The 24,626-nt window shown below is 47.0% G+C and overlaps 2 protein-coding genes across 14 annotated transcripts in view; one reads left to right on the forward strand and one right to left on the reverse strand.

The window, feature by feature from the left end:
* Nucleotides 1-5,371, forward strand: part of TMEM164 (transmembrane protein 164) — a 161,198-nt gene extending 155,827 nt beyond the window's left edge. For all 13 annotated transcript variants that reach the window (XM_036840154.1, XM_036840155.1, XM_036840158.1 and 10 more), the window contains one exon: nucleotides 978-5,371. In XM_036840154.1, coding sequence (XP_036696049.1) covers nucleotides 978-1,184 — 207 coding nt within the window. In that variant the 3' untranslated portion in view covers nucleotides 1,185-5,371. The remainder of the gene's footprint in view (nucleotides 1-977) is intronic.
* A 16,984-nt stretch (nucleotides 5,372-22,355) lies between these two features.
* AMMECR1 (AMMECR nuclear protein 1) overlaps nucleotides 22,356-24,626 on the reverse strand; it is a 105,682-nt gene continuing 103,411 nt past the window's right edge. The window contains exon 6 of the mRNA XM_036840693.1: nucleotides 22,356-23,940. Within this exon, the coding sequence (XP_036696588.1) occupies nucleotides 23,826-23,940 (115 nt within the window). The 3' untranslated portion in view covers nucleotides 22,356-23,825. The remainder of the gene's footprint in view (nucleotides 23,941-24,626) is intronic.

The following is a 24,626-nucleotide window of genomic DNA, read 5'->3' on the forward strand; positions in this document are numbered from 1 at the left end:
GCCCGCAACCCCGACCCTGAGAGGTGGTGAGGACGTGTCATTAAGGAGAACGTGCTTGAAGGGCTTTGGAAGGCAGGGGCCGTGGCCATCCTCGAGGCTGGAGCGGCGCCGGGTTTTGTGTGCGAGCGGCACTAATGTAGCGTTAGCCGCGTGGACCTGGCAGGACTAGGGCGTGTAACCGATGTCACCAGCGCCTTTGTTGAAGCACTCAGTCATTTTGTCTTCCCCACCCCGGCGTGTTGCTCTGCTCTGGTTGGCCTGGGGGCTGCTTTGAGCTCCTTGCCAATAGCATGAATGCTTCCTGTGCTGTAGGGAGGGAGCAGTGTGACCTTCACACCTGCTCTCCACTGGGACTCCTCGATTCCAGAGGAGTCAGCGTGCTCGTGTCACCATACATACCGTGCTCGGTCTCACCTCTGGGCCTCCTACAAGGAAGGCTCCGTTCACTCCATTCCTCGCCATGACCCCCATCCATCCTTCATGAGTCCATTCAGGTGTCACTGCCCTCGTGAAATCTTCTCCGAGAACTCAGCCCCCATCCTGTACACCCCTCAGATCCCATGGTGGGCAAGAGCTGGTGAGCAACGTCTGCTTTGAGGTCACACGTGGTAGACCGCTCACCCCACCTTGATGCAGGCAGGGGCCGTGCCGCAGACTGCCTTTATCCCGTGACACCCCTCCGGGTCTGGGCCCCTAGTAAATGCTTAGGAATGGCAGCGGGCGCTGGGCCCAAGCGGAAGGCAAGACTGAGCAGAACCGACCAGCTTTTCCACTGGACGGCCTCCCCCGTCACCTCCAAAGGGCTCTAGGCTTGACCCAGTCCGAAAACCTAGGGGAGAAAGACCCCACTATGAACAGGTGGGGATTGGTCAATCCCTCCTTGTCTAGTCCCCATTAGGTAGACACGGCTGAGCTGGCAGATGCCAGAGAAAGCCTAAGGATGGTGAACGCTCACTCTACCTCCCTTGTCCCTGCAGGTCACCGAAGTGAATTTGAACAACATGCTGTGTCCGGCCATCTCAGACCCATTCTACGGCCCCTGGTATCGCATCTGGGCCTCGGGACACCAGACTCTCATGACCATGACCCACGGGAAGCTGGTCATCCTGTTCTCATACATGGCTGGGCCCTTGTGTAAATATCTGCTGGATTTGCTCCGGCTTCCAGCCAAGAAAATAGACTGAAGGTGCTTGTGTTTTTTTGTTTTGTTTTGTTTTGGGGTTTTTTCTTTTCTTCTGCCCCTGAGGAAACAAGTCCTGACTTGACTTGGAGGACACCCAGTTCTTGATGACATCATGGGAGAGGGCAGGAGGACGTTTGGTGTGTTTCTTTTTCCTTCCTCTCTGTCCCTTTCTTCCACCACTCTTCCTTCCCCGGCTCTTCCCCCAGGACGGCTCCTGGAGCCTGGGCTGTAGTCCTGGAGCCTGGGCTGTAGTGCTGGAGCCTGGGCGGTAGTGCTGGAGCCTGGACGGTAGTCCTGGAGCCTGAGTGGTAGTCCTGGAGCCTGGGCTGTAGTCCTGGAGCATGGGCTGTAGTGCTGAGGGCCGCACGTTTCCTCCTTCCCTTTGCCGCTCTCTCCCTGCTCCTCAGGGCCTTAAATGGCGAGGCAGTAGTCAGTGGCTTTCACTCTGCTTGTTGCTGCTTTAACAACATCTGGTTGAGGAGAAAGGGAACAACAAGCAGTAGTTCTTTTGGCATCGAAGCGATGAGATTGGGCTGTGTTTCATTTCTCCACTGCCAGGGACCTCCAGGCTTATGCTGGGGTCCCCTTTCGTCTCCAGCACAGCCCTCACCATAAGGGGACTGAGGCCTTGTTTCTATACCAGCGGCAAGCCGAGAGCCAAGGGATTTCCCAGCTCATGGCCAAAAGAGAACTGGTCAGATTCTTCCCACTGGCGTCCCATGACTCAAAGCAAGCAGCCAGCCAGCCACTCCCTCCAGAATGCTGCCAGAGGTGGGAGGTGTGGGGCGCTACCCAGCCCAGGGGCTAGATTCCACTCTTGCAATGGCAAATCCAGAGTGCACAAGGTTGAAATGTCCACAGCTAATGCTAGGCAGGACCTGGGGTAAATTCTGCTTGAGAGCTGAGAACTGACCCATATCCCAATCAGAAGTGAGCGTAGACATTAGTCAACAGCAGTGGTAACTTGAGAAAACTGTGATTTGAGTCACATGCTTGCTTTTAGTTTAATGTTGATAATAGATGACATTTGAATTTTGAGTGCCCCTTAAATGTTCTCTCTCTCTTTTTGAAAGGCAGCTTCAGGGAAGGATGAGCTAGAGTTGGGTGTTTTGGCTTTGGGGGTTTTGTGTATTCGCTTGTCCATTTGCTTTTGGATGTTTGAGTTCGGAGAATCCTTGCATTAGGGCCTGTCTCTGGAGGGACACCTGTCGATGCGTTTCGTGGTTTTACAGCATGTATCGGCATCCTAGGTTCGGGAATACACAGATCCTGCAGTGCTGTTTCCCTAGGGCCAGGTGTCGTCACTGCGGCCAGACTCAGAGCTGAATTGTTCAGCGTGGGGGGCATCACATGCTCCCCACCCCGAAAGCCCACGTCTGGGTTGAAAGGGAGGTACCAAAAAAATCAGGTCCCCATGGGTGGAGGTTCAAGTGCTCTGAAAGGGAGACCTTTTGTTGCAAGGCAGCCTCAGTCATACGTGGACCTCAAGAAGCGAGGTGGTGCCATTTGCTGGTTCTTTGTTGGTTCTTACTAAGAATAGATTACTTAATAACAGAAAAGATCTTTCTGTGACCTCCTCTGATGGGCCCCCCTCCCTCTCCCACTCTAGGCAACCCGGTTGCCCCGGGCCCATTCAGTATTTCAGGTGTTACTGTATCAGACCTAGATTGAGTTTCAGTGACTCAGTGGTCATGATTTTAGCAAGTGGACCTACAGGAGGCAGCAGGGTGGGGAAGAGTCTCTCCTAGCAAGGCGAGGCCCAGGGAAGCAATCACGGCGGGGCCCATCCCTTTGCAGAGGTACGCTGGCAGTGAGGTCATCAATCCCCAGGGTGTGGGGTTGCAGGAAGGGGAGACACCGAATGCTCTGGCTCCCCGTGAGCTCCTCAAGATGCGTAACCTTCATTTTCTGCCATCTTTGAGGGTTTGGCGGAATTTTTCTTAGTGCCTCTCAGCCCTGGGTTGCCCTCCGGAAGAGGCAGCTCTTGAGGGGCTGGATTCGCCCCGCCCACGGGCTGCGTGTAGGCGTGGCTGATGAGGCAAGACCTCAGTGCCCCTTGGCCTCTTTGCAAAAGGAAAGGGGCTCTCTTCCTCCCTGTCTCCGTGGCCTGGTGCGGGGTGCCAGTCAGCTCGAGCTTCCCTTGCACTGGCGTGCCTCTAAAAGTTCGCCACGCTGGCTGGCACTTTGCTGCTGCTTAGAGGGAAAGAAGAAAGTGGAAGCTATGTGCCGGGCTTGGCCAGGCCAGAGGCAGGTGCACCTGTCCGGGGGAGGGGGATGAGAAGGGGAGACGCAGGGCTTCTGGGGGCCAGGTTGGCTCAGAAACATGTGGGGGGAAGGAACAGAGAGCAGGTCCCGTCCACAGGTTCCACAGGGCGTCGCGGCCTGTATTTGAGGTGTTGGGAAGCAGCAGGCGTCTGAATTGGTCTCTGCCTGACTCTTACCTTGGGCCAGGCCCATGCGGAGAGGTTACCTGGCCATACCCTCGGCGGCCTGCCTTGGAGGGTGGCCCCTGCAGCAGTGGGCCCGGGCCGCCCAGCACGTCCCCTGGGCTTTCCTGTCAGCGCCAAGGAGCTTCCCCAGCCATCCTGGCCAAGTTTCCATGTGCCATTTGCCAGCATGTGAGAGCTCCGTGTGTGTCTGGGAGAGTGTCTGTGGAAGTGGACAGTTTCTTTTAAAATGGCCCCGGGAAGGGAAAGGACTGTTCCCTCCAGCCCCCAGGTAGCCTTGGCTAAGGATTGGCCCGGTGAGATCAGGGTGTACAGATGGTCACGCCTGCTTGTAGGCCCCCATCTCTTCTCCATTCCCCGTGGTATTTGCTTCTGTACACCAAAGATGATCTGGCCCATCTTCTTCCCGGAGGCCCAGTGATGTGGTCCTCTGTCAGCTTGCGAGGAAGCCACAGCTTCTGTCCCCCGAAGTCAACCTTCTCTCTTTCTCCTGGGACTTCTCAGCATTCGCAGAAGCTGCTTGCAGCGTGGCCAGGATGTGTGGGGCGTCGGGGCCCTTTCCCGTCCGGTACCTCACGTGCAGCTCTCAGATCATCCCTTCGGCCGCAGCCTCCATCGGGGTTTTGCGCTCGTTGATACTTCAGTGTTTAGTGGAGCGGGCACAGCTGCCCACGGAGAGCAGGTTGTCAGCACGTCTCTGCGCGCTGGTGTTGGGGGGAGGCTGGCAGAAGACCCTTCCTCCCCCTCCCTTGGCCAAAAAAAAGACTTCCATGGATTTGTGCGTGTTGATCCCGAGTCATCTGAAGGGGAGATGGGGAGGGGGGCGAGGGGAGAAGAAGGGCCAGTGTGGCCCCTACAAGACAAGATACCGGTGCTGGTTTTGGTAAATCGGGAGCCAGGCATAAGGGAGGTTGTCTGTCCCGCAGGCCCTCGCATGCTCCTTGGACTACCGGGAAGGGGCGTCGTCACTGCACGCCCTGCCCCGCCCTCTGGGGTGGGGGGTGGGTAGGGTCCATGAGAGGGAGCAAACCTTCCTCTTCTGTATATAGAGTGAGCCACTTGTGCTCAGGAAAACCTAGTCGCTTGTTGCTGCTCTTGTGACATTTTTGTACACTGGTTTGCTACTCGTGGCACGAAACAAACACAACAAAAGAAGTCATTTCAAGCCGAGCTGTTGTTTTGGAAACCTGCTTTCTTTCAGTGTCAGTGTTGTGTTGTATTTGGACGAATTCTTCATTTCTGTTGGTGTTACTGTGATAGAATTAGATAGTCCGACTTGTAATTCTTTCTGCCGGGAAATTGGCAGTGCCTCTGTCGTCGCCCCGACCCCGGTCCTCCCTCATTCCCAGGGTGGGATTGCTATGCGCTGGGCACACCCCTCCCTGGCGCCCGCCCCCGCAGTGGCTGCCTTTAGAACCGGTCTTTGTGACCCCCCTAAACAGCTGCAGGATGAGTATTTTTGCCAAGCTGGGTCTTGGGTGCTCTGTGCCCCTACCAGTTTGCTCGCCTCTTGGGGCATTTTGTAATGTTTTCTCTGTTTTGTAAAACCTTTGGATTGTACCACAGTGGTTTCTGCAGTCACCTTCGGAAATAAATGGTCATTAATTTGTGTACTTAGCATTCTGAATTTTAGTCTGAAGTGTTTCTGTTGTTGAAGATCCTTGAATGAAAAGGAGCCCTCACCATGGGACTCACTGTTAAATGTTTCCTTCATTTACTGCTATTAAAAGGTTTATGAGAACCCAGGAGTCTTGGCCTTGCTTCCCAGAACCCTCTCAGAAGGGCTTCTGCTTTGACAGGTAGACAAAAGGGGCCGATGGTCGTCCGGGCCGTGGAGGACCACCAAGGGGCAGCTCTACCCTGGGAGTCGCGTGGCCGGACGTGCGGCCTCGCATCCCCCCGCGCTGCTGCCTGCTTCCACCAGTGTTGCCAGGGACCGAGCAGGCCTTGTGCCCTCAGCAGGGCTTGTCTGCTGGGGGCATCTGCTGGGCCAGGCTGGAGGACTGAGCTAGAGGTGGCAGCTCTAAAACCAGACGTGATCAGCCTCCCTCATCCTAAGTTTCCCGAGAGCGGGCTCTGTTCAGCAGAGGTGCGAGGCTGACACAGGTCAGACCGTCCCGTGTGGAGGTAACCCTGCCCCTGGGGAACAGTTGGACCCGGCTGTCCAGGGCTCCCCACCGAGCAGCCCGTGGTGACTGTGATCAGCCCAGCCCGCCTTTACACCAGACGGGCGCCCTACTCAGACTTTCGCCGCTGTGGCTGCTTCTAGAAGGGACACAGCTAGCCATGGCGGTCCCCAGCGCAGGTGGATTTCCTCATTGGCCAGTAGTTGGGCGCCCAGGCCATCGGAGAGGCTGGGTCCTGCCATCCTGGGCCACAAAACCACCAGCTTGGGCAAGTCACTCGTTTGCTTGTGACCCCAGCTTCTCCATCAGTAAAGCTATAGCTACAGCCGTGTGCCAGGCATGGTGCTAGGTCCCTCCACATGCATTACAGGATGTAATCCCCTCAAGAACACGGTGAGCTGATTGCTTATGCTGTCCCTGTGGAACAGGCAGAAACTGGGAAAGCTGAGGCTCAGATCTAATCAATCAACGGAGGAGCTGGCCCGGGAAGCCGGTTTGGTGAGGCTCCAGAGCCTCGGTGCCCAGCACTCTCCCCTTGACTCTGCTGCCTGTCTGGGGTGCTGGCATGACCGGGCAGACCCTCGCCCAGGGCCCCCAGGCCTGAGGGGAACGGGAGGAGAACCGGGCAGTGAGGTGGAAGGCGAGAGAGAGAAGGGTGGGCCCCATGACTGCCGAGGCAGGAGGTCAAGCCCATCTTTTCTTCTGCTGCCAGCAAACCTGACCCTGGTGAGCCTCAGAGCAGAGCAGAGCTGGAAGGCCTACAAGTAAACGGGCTGGGGCTACAAGGGGCCCGGCAAAGGCTGGCCCTGCGGGGAGAGGCTGCCGGAAGGAGGTGAGGCAAGTTGGTCCCGTGGCCTTTCTGTGTGTCTCCCATTTCAGAAAGAGCTAAACACCCATGACCTAGGCCACGGCCCCCTGTCCCCTGGGCTCGTGCATCTGCCCCCGCTGAAGGTCTCTGCTCCAGTCTGTACCCTCTACTGCAGGCAACAGTTTCCAGTGGAGATCTGACTGTCTCACTCCCCCGGGGGCTTGTAAACATCTCAGCTTCATCTCCTCGCCTCTACGTCCCACAAAGACCCGTCCATAGCAGACCCTTTGCTCCAGCCGTATTGAGCTCCACTTGTTCATGCCCTGCCATTTCCCGCTTCTTTGCCTTATTTTTCGCGCTGTTTTCTCAGCTACCCCGCTCTCCCTGCTTGTCTGGAGGTCTCAGCTCAAGTGTCAGCTCCCGCACGCGGTCTTCCCTGAGCCCCAGTATGCATTAGGTACCCCTCCACTCGGCTCCTGCTGTCCCCGGTGCTCACTCCGGGGCCCCCATTTGTCTCCTAGGAAGTCATCAGGGCGCTGTCTCCCTCTGTAGATGTTGAGCTCTTTGAGGGCAGAGAGGGGTCTGATGCATCCTTTAGCCCCTGGCCCAGGACCCGGTCCTTAGAAGGTGTTCGGTGAGCGATGCTCTTATCCCAGAATCTTGCAAAATGGTGGGAGGCCACACAAGCTGTCGCCCATCCCCTGAGTTCTCCTGCATGGGGCCCCGTGCCTTTGATGGCCTGGGCACCTCGAGCTCCAGCCGGTGGGCCTCCGTCCTCCTTCTCTGCGGGACCCTGGGTAGCCGGGATCCAGGGTGAGGAGGCGTGTGGTGAGGAAAGAGAACAGAGACAGACAGCATCTGTTCCGCCTGACCCTTCCCTAGACCTCTGGGCGGGGTGTGGGTGAGGCAGCCAACCGCTTTTCTGCATCCCTGGTAGCTGTTTATCCCCTCCAGGGTCCCCCTTCCGCTCCCCGGGGCACACAGGCAGAGTTGGTGTTTACGTGGCAAAAGCCCCGCCAGCCCATGGAATGTGTCACCTACCCCTCTGGGGCGCAGGGAGCAGCTGATGGTTACAACCTGATCCCCCAGCGAGTTTTCCCCTGGTCCTAGTTTGCCAAGGCCAGTGCGGGGACAGAGATCCACAGATGTCCGGCTGACAAATGCAGTGGCTTACTCAAAGGCCATGTGGTTTACTAACCTTGGCAACCAGTAAGGCCGGCCTAGTCCAAAGTCAAGGACTCTCTGTTACTGCCTGTACCTGCCTCTGTCCCAGTCAGCGTTCGCCTAGCATCTAGAGTGCATATCTGGGGTGTCTGAGCTGTGCGGCGGAGGGGCTGAAGCGTCTCCCAGGAAGGCAGTAGCGAAGGCTACTCCTGTTGCTGATGGATGACCCAAAGGGCTCTGCCCTGCACAGCTGGCTTCCTAGCTTAAGTGGGGCTCTGCCTGCATCGCGGCCGGCCGGTGGCCTCGGAGTCTCACTACACAGCAGGTCATAGCAAGGAGGGTAGATGCTTCCTTAACAAAGCTCTGATAGGCGACAGAGCCAATAGCGTGGGCCGCGTCGGTTTGCTCCTTTCCAACGACCCATCCCCAGCTGTACCACTGCTCCAGCCGCTGGTTCTCCCTGGTCTCCCTGCCGCCTTTCCCCTCCCCCTTCCCTCTCCATCTGTACTGTCCCTTCAGCTGCTCCTTCCCTAGTCGCCAAGAGTCCCCAGTCTCCTTACATTTTTAGAAAGACCCTGGGCTCTCCAGTTTTTCTCCCTCTGAGAATGGAGGGGCCTCCCTCAGATTTCCAGAGTGTTGGAGATGACAGGATGCCGCTGATACAGGGGCTTGTAAATTTTCCTGCGTATTAGGATCACCTGGGGAGCTTTACAAAGACTCTCAATGCCCAGGCCTCACCCCAGCTCATAATTCAAAGCAAACTTCTTGTTTGATTTTGTTTTGACTTTAAGCTTCCAGGTTGGAAGTCATCTCTTTGACCTGCCCATCTACACCAAGTGCCGTCTTTTAATGAAAATTTTAAGACATACCCAAAGGTATGAAGAATAATATCTAAGTCCAGCTTCGAAAAAAGGACATTACCAAGAGAGTTGAAGCCCCCTTACTCCAGATTGTTCCTCAGAGCTTCAGGGAGTCTGGGGAGGTGTCTGAGGGGCCACCTCAGGATGAGGGATGGGTGGAGGCAGAGTGGGTGAGGTCCCGGCCTTTCCCCTTGCTTCACCCAAAACAACTCCAATTTTATTCCACTTTGTACACTGAGGTTCTGTAAATAGTTTCATTGGGAAAAGGGTTTAAAAGCCACTTAATTCCACCCTCACTAGTCTGTCTCTACCCTCTCTGAGATAGTGGTCGTCCTGTAGTCGTTGGAAAAGCCTTGCGGTAGGACTCAGCAGATGGGGCCCGTGGTCCCAGCTCTCCGTCCGCTCTTAGGTCCCAGGTGTGCTTGACAAAGTCAGACCTCTCTGAACTCCGGGGCAGTGGGAGACATCCAGTGAGATAAATGGGTGTGAGAGGGCTTTATAAACTGCGAAGTCCTATCTAATGTAAGGGGGTCCTATTTCCAGAGAGTGTGGTTACTAGGCTTGTTCTCCGAGCACAGGAGTTGGTCGGGGTTTTGACTACACTCACACACTGCGCCTTCCTGTGCCCTGTGCGGTTGAGGTGTGTGAGAGAGGTGCTAACCTCAGATTTAAGGCATTTTTTTCTGTATTTCATTGACTCTAAGACACTTTTTAAAAAAGATTTTAATATCTCCAAATTTGGATAGCGAGGGTGGGAGAGAGACTCAAGAGGGAGGAGATATGGGGATGTACGTATATGTATAGCTGATTCACTTTGTTCTAAAGCAGAAACTAACACACCACTGTAAAGCAATTCCAATAAAGATGTTAAAAAAAAAATCTCCAAATTTGAGATGCACCTTACTAGTCTAGTCAGTGGCATGACAATTTAACCGGCAACTTTTTTTTTCTTTTTCAGCAGTACATAAAATAGCAGACATCTTCCAATCTGAGGTGTCTTAGAGTCACTGAAGGGCCGTCACTGTTAACTTTGGTTCTTCCTCTTCTCCACGAGAGTCACCCTCCTGGTAGAGAAGAGCCATTCGAAAAAGCTTCTAAACTTTCAGCATGTAGTCTCCTTCTAACACTCCGTCCTCTCTTTCTTCCCTGCCGGCATCCACCCAGGCCAGGCAAGCTTTCTGCTTCCTGAGCAGAGGGAGCCCCCTTTGTTGGGCTGTCTCTTGGGGCAGATGTCCCGTGGGACGTGAGAGAAAGGAGGCGAGTGCACCTGCGCAGGGAAGCCCACCGTGCCAACTGACAGGGAGCCACACAAGCCAGGCCAGCCGCCCCCGGCAGCTCTGGTTTCTTTATTTCCCAACCAGAGCCTGGCCAGAAGGCTTAGCCTGCTGCCCTCGGGAGCTCCCAGGGCTGCTCGTTGCCAGAGATGAGCTGGTAGGGCTGGGGCAGGGGAAGGGAGCGCAGCCTGTCCTGAGCTCCCTGGGTTGATGTAAGCGGCTGTCTGGCCCACGCAGAGGGAGACGATGACCTCCTCACCTCCTCCAACAAGGTGGAAGAAGGGTTAGGCGGTGGGCCTTTCGGGGAAAAGCAGCACCTAGGGTAGCCTAAGCCATGGACATTCATTGCGGTTGGAAATTGCCACCAACCTTCCCTCAAGTCGTGGCAGCCACTCTAATTAAGCTCGGCCCTTGTAGCCTTGAGGCCAGGCTCTTCCAGAAGGGGAAGGAGTGTCTGCAGTGAGATCCAGGGATACTTGGGCACAGGAAGCAGTTTTGGGACATTCCCATCCCGCACCGCCCCCCGAGGGAGCTTAGCAAGACATGATCAGCCCGGATTACAGCCGCCCTCATGTAACTGGGTTAAAGTGTTGGCCTACTTAGGCCCCTCCTGCAGTGGCCTCCTTCAAAGCTGATGAGGCCGATTAGGGGGCTATTTCTGAGCCCTAGTTGTGTACCCAGAAGCCTGGGGTCAGTCCTCCTGTGACAAGAAAGACAATAACTAAGGCTGGACAGCCAAGGGCAGAGTCTGCCCTGCCCGCGGGAGAGCAGTGCTGTCAGACCTCATGTGTCCTTGGAAAAGAAAGAGCCCGGTAACGTCAAGTCTAAGTCCCTGGATTTTGAACTTCAAAGACCAAGCCAACCAATTTTCGGGGAAAGACCTCGTCCTATGTTTTTGCCATCTTCAGCCCTAGAGAGAGATGGCGGATAGGCAAAACGAAGTCTTCAGTCATAGTCACTAGCCTCTACTTCGCAGGTTCTATGCATTTGAGGGAGATTGCTATCTAACCTGAGCCTCAGTTTGCTCATGTATAAAATGGCAATAATAATAATAAATATAATAACTACTTCATAGAGCGGGTGTGAAGAGTGAATAGATAAGACACTTGGCACAGTGCCTGGCACACTGTAAGCACTACTTCCATAAATGTTAGATGCCATCATTACTACCATTTCCACCACTACTGCCACCACCATTGTCACCATCATCTTCATCTTCATTAAGACAGCAGAGTGAATGATGGAAAGCTGTCTCTGGAGCCTGAAAAACACAGTCTGAATCCTGGCTCTGCCACTTTGTGGCTAGGTGGCCTTGGGTAACTGATAACTTCTTTGATCTAGAGTCTGTAAAATCAAAAATTCATAAGGCTGTTGAAAAGTGTATAACCTGGTCCTTTTTGTGCAGTAAGCACTCCATAAATATTGGCTATTATAATTGTTAAAAAGGGGTTATCAAGATCAGTGGTTACCAGGAGGAGTTGGGGGGAGAGATGAATATGTGAAGCACAGAGGATTTTTAGGACAGTGAAACTACTCTGTATGATACTATAATGGTAGATACATTTCATTAGACATTTGTCAAAACCCATAGAATGTACGGCATCAAGAGTGAACCCTAATGTAAACTCTGGACTTTGGTATCAATGTAGGTTCGTCAGTTGCAACCGATGTACCACCCTGGTGCGGGATGCTGATAGTAGGAGAGGCTGTGTGTGTGTGAGGCGGAGGAGGTGGGGCAGGCAGTATATGGGTGTTCTCTGTACTTTCTGCTCAACTTTGCTGTGAACCTAAAACTGCTCTAAAATTACAGTCTATTTAAAAGGAAAAGAAAAAGTTGATCAAACTAGATTGTTATAAATTTAGGATATTAACTCTATCCCCATGGTGACCACTAAGAAAATAAAAGATACAGAAAAGGAAATGAAGAGGGAATCAACATGGTACACTAGAAGATAGTCCATCAAACACAAATGAAAGCTGTACTAGAGGAATTGAGGGAAAAAAGAGATATGACATGTAGAAAACAAATAGCACAACAGCAGGAAAAAAATTCTTCATTATCAGTAATCACTTTACATGTAAATGGGTTAAACTCACCAATTACAAGACAGATACTGGCAAAATGGATTTTAAAAAGACATGATCTAACTATATGCTGCTTACAGGAGACTCAATTTAGACCCAGAGACAAATAAAATTGATAAAAGGATCAGTTCATCAAGAAGCTATAACAGTTATATACATATACACACCAAACAACAGAGCTCCATAAGATATGAAGGAAACATTGACAGAATTGAAAAGAGAAACAGGCAGTTCTACAATAATAGGTGGAGACTTCTATATCCCACTTTAAATAACGGATAAAGCACTTAGACAATACATATGTAAGAAACAGAAGACTTGAACAACACTATAAACCAGTTAGACCTAAAAGACATATACAGAGTACTCTACCCAACAAGAGCAGAACACACATTCTTCTCAAGTGTACCTGGAACATTCTCCAGGAGAGATCATATTTTAGGCCATAAAACAATTATCACTAAATTTTTAAAGATTGGAATTAAACAAACTATCTTCTTTGACCAAATGGAATAAAGCTAGAAATCAAAAACAGAAGGAAAACTGATAATATTGCAAATATGTGGAAATCGAACAACACACTTAACCAATGGGCTAAAGAAGAAATCACTAGGGAGATTAGAAAATGCTTTGGGATGAATGAAAAGGGAAATACAATGTACCATTTAAAAATTTTTTTTCTGCATACATTTCTTGCAATATGCTTTTTTTATTAATTTTTATTGGAGTATAGTGGATTTACGATGTTGTGTTAGTTTCTGCTGTACAGCAAAGTGAATTAGTTATACATATCCACTGTTTCCTAGATTCTGTTCCCATGTAGGTCATTACAGAGTATTGAGTAGAGTTCCCTTACAGTAGGTTCTTATTAGTTATCTATTTTATATATAGTAGTGCTTATATGTCAATCCCAATCTCCCCAACGTACCAAACCTTTGGGATACAGTGAGAGCAGTGGTCAGAGTTAAGTTTATAGCTTTAAACACCTGTATTAAAAAGGAATCTCTGAAATCAACATCCTAACTAACTTTACACCTTGAGGAACTAGAAAAAGGAACAAACTACACCTAAAGCCAACAGAAGGAAAGAAATTATAATGGTTAGAGCAGAGTTAAATGAAATAGAGAATAGAAAAAAAAAATAGAATCAATGAAACCAATAGTTGGTTCTTTAAAAAGATCAACAAAATTGACAAATCTTTAGCTAGACTCATTAAGAAAAAACAGACACAACTAAAATTGGAAATGAAAGCAAGGATGTTACCACCAACCTTACAAAAATTTAAAGGATTATAAGAGAATACTATAAGCAGTTGTATGCCAACAAATTAGTCTTGATGAAATGGAAAAGTTCCTAGAAACATGGAGATTACCAAAACTGACTCAAGAAGAAATAGAAAACGTGAGCAGATCTAGAACAAGTAAAGAGATGATTGAATCAGTAATCAAAAACCTCCCAACTTAAAAAAAAAGAAAAAAGAAAAAAAAAAACCAGGCCTCATTGGTGAATTCTACCAGACATTTAAAGTTTTAACAACACTAATCCTATACAAACTCTTTCAAAAAATAGAAGAGGAAGGAACACTTCCTGACACATTCTATAAGGCCAACATTACCCTGATACCAAAGCAAGCAAAGATACCACAAGAAAACCACAGACCAGTATCCTTATGAATACAGACACAAAAATCCTCAACAAAATACCAGCAAACCAAATCCAATGACACATTGAGAGGATTATACACCATGACCAAGCGGGATTTACCCCAGGAATGCAAGGGTGGTTCAACATAAGAAAATCAACCATTGGAGTACACCACCATGTAGGAAAATTAACCCAAAATAGACCAACAACCTAAACATAAGGGCTGAAATTGTTAGAAGAAAACATAGGGATAAATCTTCATGACATAGGATTTGGCAATGGATTCATAGATTTGTCACCAAAAACATTAGCAACAAAATTAAAATTAATTAAATTAAAAATAAATTGGACTTTATAAAAAATTTTGTCCACCAAAGGGCACTATCAAGAATGTGAAAAAGACAACCTACAAAATGGGAGAAAATATTTTCAAATCATGTATCCTATAAGGGTTTAATATCCTGAATACATGAAGAACTCTTAAAGCTTAAAGACAACACAATTACAAATTGGGCAAAGGACTCGAATAGACATTTCTCCAAAGAAGATATACAAATGACCAATAAGCACATGAAAAGGTGTTCAACATCACTGGTCATTAAGGAAATGCAAATCAAAACCACAATGATATACTACTTCATACCCACTAGAGTGGCTGTAATCAAAAAGACAGATAATAACAGGTATTGGTGAGGGTGTGGAGAAATTGGAACCTTCATACTGGTGGGAATGTAAAATGGTACAGCCACTGTGGAAAACAGTTTGACTGTTTCTCAAAAAGCTTAACGTAGAATTACCATATGACCTGGCGATTCCATCCTTAAGTATCTGCCCAAGAGAAATGAAAACATATGTCCACACAGAAACTTAGACACACATGTTTGTAGCAGCTTTATTTGTAAGAGCCAAATGATTGAAACAGCCCAAATGTCCATCAGTGGACGAATGGATAAACAAATTGTGGTCTGTACATACAATGAGATATTATTCAGCCATCAAAAGAAACGAAGTACTGAAACGTGCAACAACTTGGATTAACCTCGAAAACATTATGCTAAGTAAAAGAAGACAGTGACAAAAGGTCACACGTTGTATGACTCCATTTATATGATATGTCCAGAGTAAGCAAATTCAGAGAGACAGAAGATTAGAGGTTACTTAGGTGATGGCCAAAGGAGAATGGGGAGTGACCTCTTAATAGAGATGGAGCGTTTTATGGAGTGATGAATGAATTTTAAAACTAGAGAGAGCAGGTGGTTGCACAACATTGCGAATACACTAAATACCACTGAACCGTGTGCTTTCAAGTGGTTAATTGTGTCATGTGGATTTCACCGCAATTAAAAAAAAGTCAACAAAAGGAGGTGAAAAGAAAGGAATTTCTTTTTAACTCTCAAGTGCCCTGTGCACCCTGCTCACGGGACTCACTGGGTAACCTTCCCAAGAGCAAATGTGTTGCCTGCACTTTCCCAGCCTAGGGCTGATCATTAGCAATTTCGATTTGATCTTCTCCAAGGCCACAGATTCTTCTGGAGTGGTGCAAACCCAAAGGGGGGAGGAGGGGCCCAACGTACCCTGCAGGAGCAATCCCAGCCTATTTGAACAACTGGATTAACCCCGTGTTCCTCTTCTCAACCCCATGATTCATGAGCACCACGGACCACATAGGCTAGGCACTGAGGGGCATGGCTTCATGTACAGAGGTCACTATGGCCACCCACCACTGTCCCCCACCACAATTCTGGGAAAGGGGCCATTGCTGAGGCCTGTGCCAGCAGGGCGGCAATATCTCCATGCAGAGTTCCTGGAATTCATGTGAATGTTTGAAGTAGAGAAAGTTTAGGGAAATGTTTGCGTTACTCACACTAGTACTGTCCTTCAAACAAGATGGGGGTTTTCCGCTCTTTCCAATCCAAGACCCCCTTTCTACCCTGCCAGGCTGTGTGCGAGTGGGGACTTTGATTGCCCCATCCATCTGTCTGGCCAGCCCCTGTCTCCTGTGCTGATGCACACAAATCCACTTACACATGTTGACACATATGCTAACGTTGGATCATTCCAGAATATCGTGGAGATGGAAATGCTAGTTTGATGAAAAGTGACGATAGCAACTCCTAGTTTCAAATCTGCCTGGTGTTCAGGCAATGACTGCGACTCTCCGCAGCTTCCTGTCAGTTAAAATGTGATTTAAACATTCTATTGTGTACCAGTCGCGTTTCCTGTTTTATAATATCCAAATTTAATATTGCCTTCCTGCCCTTTCTATGTAGCGGGTGATTCAGAAAGTGACTCTGATTTCCCTCTCTGGGTGGGTTACCCTCACTATCTTATCTCCCCTCCTGCCCCATGAATGGGTTTTTCCATTAGTCAGCATACTATAAACTTTCTTCAGGCCTCAGGGCAGCCTCGTAGAGCAAACAGCGTCGTCTCTCTCTGTGCTGTTCTCTCTCTCCTGGTCATGGAAAGGGCCTGATACCTTTCAGAGGGCAGATCTGCGGTAAAAAACAAAACTTTGAGCCACCAAATGCCACTCTGCATGTACACAGACCTGTTTCTTATACGGTCACGTATTGATAATTTCTCTCCCGACCACCGTGGCATTCCCGCTAGGGAGCAAGATCGCCTCATTGTGGGAACAAATCCTCTCCTCCACTCAAGGAGCCATGACCGTGCCCGGTTTCTGGGTGGTCTCTGCTGCTAACACGTTGGAGGGCCAAAGAAATGCCATTTCCCAACAGGGCCGCTACAACTCTGCTCATTAGTGCCACTCTGAGGTGGGAGCCATTTAAGGGAAACACCATAAATCCAGCCCAGTGTCACCTGGGCCCCAGTCTGAATGACTTTTGCCAGCTAGACCAAACTTGTATGCCACTCACAACTCTTAGCTCAGAGTGAACTGTTAATTTGTCTTACAAAATGATACTGTCTTTATTCTGAAACCAAGCACGGTGCCATGCCTCTGGGGGGACAGGCACTCAGTAAATATTGAGGGATCACGTTGAGCCTGACATTTGGGAGGAAAAGGCCAGATGGAAAAGGAGATGAAATGATGCTTTGCCAAAGGCTCTCGAAATAACTGGGCACGTTGGGGCGGCAGCAGTGGTTTTCAGGTTGTCCCGCGGGACCCGGCATTCTGTTGGAACTGATCGAAGTTTCCATAAACATTTGATTCAAAAAACGTGTGTGTGTTTAAATGTATAATATTTAAACACTGTAATAAAAACTGGAAAAAAAAAAAACCCAAAACACCTAACCAAAACATCTAATGTGTTACATTCAGAATGGCAATTGAAGACCACCCAGTGGGTCAGCAGGAACCATCAAGTTGATACATTCTGTTCAAACCTCAGGCGTGATGCTTCTCTTGCCTGAAAACTTCTTGCAGGCCTCCATCGACAGGCCTGGTTCAGAAGGTTGTGACTGCACCGGGGTTTTATAATTTAGGCCAATATGTACTCACTTTCATAAAACCATACTAAAAGATACCACCTCTTTCTCTTTGCAAATCAGGACCTTCTTGCTGCTGTACAGCCAAAACAATACAGAAATCAATGGAGCGCTGAGACTATAACTACACCTGTCATCTGTCACCCCAATTACAAATTTTTATAGTCACCCAGACAGCCCCGTCGTTCTCATTAACTTTATAAGTAACTGGTATGCATTCGTACTTTGTAACAGTGAAATACTGTTTTTAATCTCGTACTTGTAACCTAATGAGGTGCCAGCTAAGATTCTGATCAAAAAGCAAAGAGGTTCTTCCAGCATGGAGGGAGACTAAAGGCTAAACAAATTACCAGCCCCTTGTGACTTGGCTGCATCCTTTTAGAGTGGGAGCAGGAGCTCAAGGACGCCAGGGCAGTTGTGAGCCCTGCGCCAGCGCGCGCTCCAGACTTAGTGCATCCTACATCTAACCTCTGTCGAGCTAATGCGATCATCCGTCATGATGGAAATCTGCAAGTGCAGGTCAGTGTTTGTTTGTTTATGTAACGCGTATGCCCTCACCAGCCCTCTGGGTGGGTCCACTGAAACCATTTGAGATACATAGTCCATCTACTCGGAACATACTATATTAAGGGTCATTTTAAACATGGTTATAACCAAGTTCTTGGGATGAAGAGGTGGACTGGCTTGGGCCCTAAGGCAGTTTTTTTCCGATTCTTGAAAAGATTTCTTCCAACAGGCTGGGGGTTCGGAACAGGGGATTGTACCATGCGCTAAAGGGATCAAGGAAGGCCGCTGAATATAGCAGCCAAAGCAGTATACCCAGGGCCTGCCTCAGTTGCATCCTCCCATTCAGCTATTCCTCTGGCCGGTGAAAAGCCTGGGCAGACAGATGGGAAGCCATCAGAGCTTGGTCCAAACTCACACTGGTCTCGGCTCATGCGGTCAGAGCTGCAGGAAGTGGGAGAAGCCATCCTCTGAATGGCAGTCATTCACTGGGCGCTCCTGACTGGCAGCTCTGAGACCAGGTGTGGTTTCCTCACAGCCGACTTCCTCCCAGCTCACAGTGATGGTACTCCTTGGATATGACAGTATTTTCCATCAACAGAGAGGAGCTGCCGCCAACTCACACAGTCACACTTGCCCTCTGAAGCAGTGGAGCAATTTAAAAGGTGCCCAGTGGGGCATGAAGTCTAAAGAGGAAATGCTGAAACTCTGGGGAGAATTTAGGTAGGTGGAGTGTGATTCCTGAAGTTGAAATCTGTCCAGACCACTGAGTTAACCACTAATGCTATAAAAAGAGAATGCTGTGGGCTCATTAAATTACTTCATTCTACCTGAACCTATTAATATCGTCTACATCATTAAAAAATCCTGTGTACCATTAAACATGAATGATGAAACTGGCCCTGAGCAGATGGCTGCCTTAATGGAGCTCTATTCCAAACCACAATCGTCCTCTAGAGCCGAGATGGCTGTTTTTAGCCACTGTGATTGACGTGAGCACGTGTCATCAAATTCACACGGGGAGTGGGGTTTTGGGGCAATGTAACAGAAAATTGTCCTGCATATATTCATTAGCAATTAATCCTGAAATATGCATGATGAAACTGAGACAGCAAATGATTTAGAAAGAGCCAGAGGTATGTCAGCAATGTCCCTGACGGCCTTTCCATAGAGGAAGAGATAAGGCAACAGCTGATAGAGGTAGCACACCGAGAGATCCCGTGCTTGAAGCAGGCTCCCATCTGGCCCTTGGAAGGCAGTAGCACTAGTTGCCTTGCCCGATACTCAAGACGTTTTCCCCAAGCTCAAGTGGCGAATAGGGTTCATCTCATACCACTCTGGAACTGGAAAACTGGAAATACGTTTATGTGTGTGATGTGCCCAGTGTGTGTTATGAGTGAGTGTGGACAAGCTCCGAGCGGCCACATCTTGGGCATGTTCAGTTTCTGTCCTGTACTGAGAAAATGGCAAAGAAAGCCTTGATGGCAGAAGAAAGCCTTCCCACCTCACCAGATGATTGTGCTGGATGGCACTGCTACTGCCCCCTACCAGCTCACGAAGGGAAACACCCAGTAATACACTGATCTGGAAGAAATTTGGAGCGGGCTCAAGTATAGCCATGCCGCCACTGGAATTCAAGTCTGCTGCTGGCCTCAGATCCGTGGCCAGGGTAGGGTGCCCAATAAAGGCCAGAGACTACTGTATCGCCAGGCCAGGATTCACGGCTGGGTAAAAGAATGACATAGGTAAATCGTACGGTAGGGAGCAACTGTAAGCAGATGAGGTTTCCCAAGTGCCAGTTTGGAAAGAAATCCGTATCAGTTCCTAAGCATATTATTTCAAAGGCTTCAACTGTTAGCTTTTAGTAAGAAGTACCCACGAGCCCCGAATCCTCTGATGAGGCCGGTTAAAGAAAGACACCAGAAATGGTAACTCAGTTTTAACATTTTATTGGGTAAATGATTTTAAAGGTAATAACAATAGTGTCAAAACTACTACAATATCTTTCCACAGCCATACCTTACAGACCCACATAAACCTTCCCATTTTTCTTTTTCTTCATTTGTAATATTTTAAAGCCATACATGTCATATAAAATGCCCATTTCCAATAGTTTCTTCAAACTATTAAGCAATTAAATGTGGAAGGAAGGAGGATCTAGTTATACTTGAAGGGGTTTCAGGTAATCTGTGATGTCTTACTGTGATCAAAAAACAGGGTACTAAGAAAGGGAGGAGGAGAAGAGCTACTCCAGGTAGCTTTGCTCATTACGAGTCTCAACCACTGCATCACCAAGAACTCATTATGCTGGTGACCGATTCAAAGTAATTTGGGGGAACATATAAAACACTAAAATAACTTAGAAACTCGATCCAAATATTTCAAAAGTAATCAACTTTCATATACAAAAACAGTCAGAGGTGGTTACAAAAGTTTGTTTTCTCAGTGCGTACTATGTACCAGCGCAGTTACTGGGTCCAGAGCAAAATAAAAGGTTTATTTTCTTCTGAAACAGTAATAAAAAACAAGGAAAACATATCTTTGTATATAAAGGATCAATGCTGGTCTTAAGAATAATGTAATCAGAAACCCTTAAATCGAGAGGCACACAACGGGTTTCTGCTTTTATAAAATAAAAGGAAAGTCACCAGTTTATTTAAATGGAGGAGGTGCTCACACCCCTCAAATAAACTTAATTCAATTTAATATCACTAGCAAAAATCACTTAGAAACTGTACAAAAATAAAAAAGTTAACACATTTAATCCTGCAAGGTTTTGTAAGGACTGGAAGGCAGGCTTTTGGAGCAGCATTTGGGCATGGCTGGGGGCTTCTTTGGTTTGATCTAACACACACAAGAGATGGAGCCTATTCCAGATGACAGTTTCGGATTTCCTGCACATTTGAAGACATGAACAGAGGCCAGTATACAAACTTCCGGTGTGCTGCACACTGGGGCTGTATGCTCTGGACTGAAACTCTTATAACTGCTTTAAGTGGGGCGGGGGGTAAAGAGCAAGCCTTGCACTTCCTCCATCAATCACACCGGAGACTGGAGCGGGCAGGGCAGTAGCACATTTTCTCGTGCAGTCAGAAGGCCACTTAATGGGGGGGAGGAGGAGGGGCAATTGTTCTTCTAGAATCTGGTACCTGGCTGACCTTGTTTAAGAACAAGAAAACCCTTCCAGAAATGGAAGCCTTTTGCTACATACCAAAGTAAAATACGTACTATTTTCCAAGAGGAAAAAAATACCCAGTTGCATCTGAAAACGGAAAACATAAATGGAACTAATTAACATTTAAAAGGGGGGCTATGTAAACTTTGTGCTACTCAAATGAAGTTCAAGTATTACTTCTGAGCTGTTTAGAGATCGCTGAACTTACACAATATTCTGGTGACAAGAGTGCAATTCACATTTGTGTTTCTGCACAAATAAACCACAACTGGCTAGAACACAACCTGTGCAGTCAGAATCTTCGTCTGAGTTAAAAACACATGCTACATATTTCAACATGTTCAAAGTTAATTCAAACTACATATTTAACAGCTTTGTAATATACGACAAAGGTGAAAGGGTCTAGCATTTGTTTGAAGCACACCATTACAAGTTTGTATAACACCCTTTACACTACAAAGTCTTTTAGTCAACAGCTACTTAGACACACAAATGCACTGTGCATTAATTTGAACACAAAAGGAGACAAAACTATCCTTTTCCCCCAAGCCACGGTGGGAAATATTGCTGACCTCGTCCTCTGAAGCCTGCAGGATGGTTATTTCTTCAGTATAACATTATTACACTGGTAAGAAAATCTGTATAACATCTGCATATATCAAGAATTTTTAAAAATCTGATATGATTTTAGAGTCCGCATGACCAGTCACGTGACCTGCTCAAGATTGATTAGCACCGTTAAATACATAAACACACACATATGTATGTATTGTAAGTATACACACACACGTATGGAATAGATCTTTTCTTTAAAAACAAAAAAACTTCTAACCATGAGCTCACCCAGGACAAGGAGCCTGTTGAACTGATGAGATGATAGATAAGATGGATCAATATTGGTCTATTTTGTCTCTCTTCGGTTTGCTTGTTTTATTTACTTTTTTTTTTTTTTTTTCTTGCAGCAGACAATATCATTCAGCTTGTGCTCAGTTTCCCTATAAGGGCAAGAAAAAATTTCCATCAGGTAGCCACTTGTTTTTATACTGAAAGACTAATCTGCTCCAGAATGCTCCCAAGTAGAAATGAAAGGACTCAAAATCCCTTTCTAAAGCCCAGCAGCTAGCTTTCTCTGACTAATCTCTAGGTTCAGTGGAACTGGCTACCGAGATTCCATTTCAGGCTAACAATTGGCTTCTTGGTTAAGGCATCACGACTGAAAATGGTTATTCCAACAACAGATGCTGCGGACGAAGGAATACCAACAAACTTCTGAAAACTCTCATCAAAAACAAAAGCAGTTTGCTTTGCCATAAGGACAAGCAGAAGGAATTCAGCCGATTAATCTCACAAACTAGAAAAGGGTTTTCAAATTCTGAACTAGCAGTCTGTCACTTGTCACAGCAACTGCATGTATAAGCTATGCCATCTTGATATTCCGTGACATCTCATAGTTTTAGACTATATATTCTGCACCACACTTATATTCATCACTTGAAGTATTTGTTTCCTGTTTGAAAAAAATTTTGCACACACACATACACACACACACACACATATATATACATATATATATGTATATATATATATATATGTATATATATATATATATATATATATATGTATATATATATATACACTACCATAAAACGAAGGTAATCTTTCTCCAGAATCATCTGTCATTTTTCCTGGGGATATACATACAGACTTCTCGTTGACATTAGGAAGTTCTCTGCATATGCATCATGGGAAGACTAGCCCTGCAAATGAGCTGGGCTCTAACAACTATATCGTATCTAAATGCCAACTCCGTTTTTACAGGGGTAACATAACATCTTATCGATATAGTAAATGTGTTTCTATCAAAAGTATGTAGTGCAGAAAGAGATTCAAGCAATTTTATAGTATTTCTAAAACTCCAGTATTGTCCCCATGACAAACATGTCTGAAATCACGACATGTATTAACTTTTGTTTCACTAGATTATCTTTACTATTTCTTTAAATGGTAGCTAAAATTGTCTCTGGCCAATCATGACTTATTGAAAGCTAAAGCTAACAAATTTAAATTAATATATAATAGACACATGTCTCTTTTTGGTTATTTGCTCAAAATAAATTTTTCAGCTTAAAAAAATACTTAAGAGTAAGCAATTTGTCTAATCTGTTGTTTCACATATAGAAATAAAATTTTTAAGAATATTTCTCTAAATTGCCTTTCTTCTAACCCCTCTTAATTCCACTTAATTATATTCTTCTCAAAGGCACTAAATTCTGTATCTGCTCTCTTCCTGATATTTGCTGCTCTTCAAAATAATTTCTGTAGCATATTTCAAAGGTAGCTTGTACTTTCTTAAAACAGTGTTTTAGTTTGTAAGTTGGTTCTATAAAGTGATGAGGCAGTTTTTCCTGTGATAACCAGCACAATAGGCATAAATGATTTCTCACTCTCTGTGACAAGTCCTATCACGGACCTTCGAATGTTCTACACTAGAGCGAAAGTTCATCTCTTCTAACCATGGGAAAAACATATACTTAAACAGAGAAGACCCACATACTAAGCTCTCATAACAAAATGAATTTTAGACAAATTCAAGAGTAATATACAAATACCTGAATCTGGTATGAATTACTCCCAAACACAGCTATCAAAAATTACCTATCTTACTGAGGAAAATGAAAGAAACACCTAAATGAAATCCTTAGAAACTGCATGATTTCTTGCATCCACAGTCAACACAAGGAAGGAAGAGAAGAAAGAAAGAAGGAAAGAAGACAGGAAGGAAGGCAAGAAGGACAGAAAGACAAACCTGACTGAGATAGCAAAGCAAAATTCCATATAATATTGTAAGGAAAGAAAACCCCAAAATTCATATATGCTGCAAAAAAAAAAAAAAGATCTAAAATAATAAAACAGGATCATCTTAATAAATGCCATTTTCCTACCCGTTACCATGATGATCTTAAACTGACGATGTCGAAGCTTCACCATGGCAACGGAAACTATCATCATAAAATGGTACAGTAAAAGAGATAGCTAGACCAAGAAGGGGTAGGGTCTCCTGGGAAGAGGTCTGCAGAGAGGCCCAGTGACTGGTTGTGTGGCTCAGTGTCAGGAATAATGGTTGTATGGCGGAAGGGGATGCCCAATGCCATTTTGGAAATGATGATGCTGGCGATGAGCAAGGTATTCAGCATAGCTCAAGGTCATCTTTTCACTACGGTACCTGAAAGAAAGTTAGGGAAGAGACAAAGTTAACATCACGAAATAGGTGACGTGTGAATGTCAGAGCTAGGAGGGACCCTTAGAGATAATTTTCTAGATCAGGAAACAGAGGCCTAGAGAGAAGAAGTGACTTGCCCACTGTCACACAGCTAATAAGCGGCAAAGCTGAGATCAGAACCCAGGAATCCAGAGTCTGAGTCCGGTGCTCTTTGCACTCTACTACTCCTTGTTTAAATTGTTCTAGAAATTGTATTGCCCCCTCAGCTCCGGTTTGCTAACAGGAAAGAACGGAGGAAAGCCAGCCTATTACTGTCATGTATGCATTTCATTCACTTGACTACTTTTTCTTCCGGGATCTTCCGTTGCTTCCTCTTTAACCATTCCTTTCCTTCTGTCCACACGTCTCAGGTCTTGCCATTAAGGGAAAACAGTAGCAACAAAAAACTTGTCTTGATCGTGGTATCTCAATCCTCTTTCCCCCCATCTTCAGGTTTCTTTTCATTGCCACACTTCTCAGAAGAGTAACGTGTATTTTCTACCTTCGATCCCTCATCTCACACCGCTCCTCGGCCCTGTGCCTCTTGGCTTCTACTGCCGCGCTTCCGCAGAAACTGCTCTTTCAGAAGCCACCCCTCATCCCGCCTGACCTCTCCATTAGGATACCACGCACCACTCCCTTTTGGAAGC

Source organism: Balaenoptera musculus, chromosome X (genome assembly GCF_009873245.2).
Source record: "Balaenoptera musculus isolate JJ_BM4_2016_0621 chromosome X, mBalMus1.pri.v3, whole genome shotgun sequence".
Lineage (NCBI taxonomy): Eukaryota > Metazoa > Chordata > Mammalia > Artiodactyla > Balaenopteridae > Balaenoptera > Balaenoptera musculus.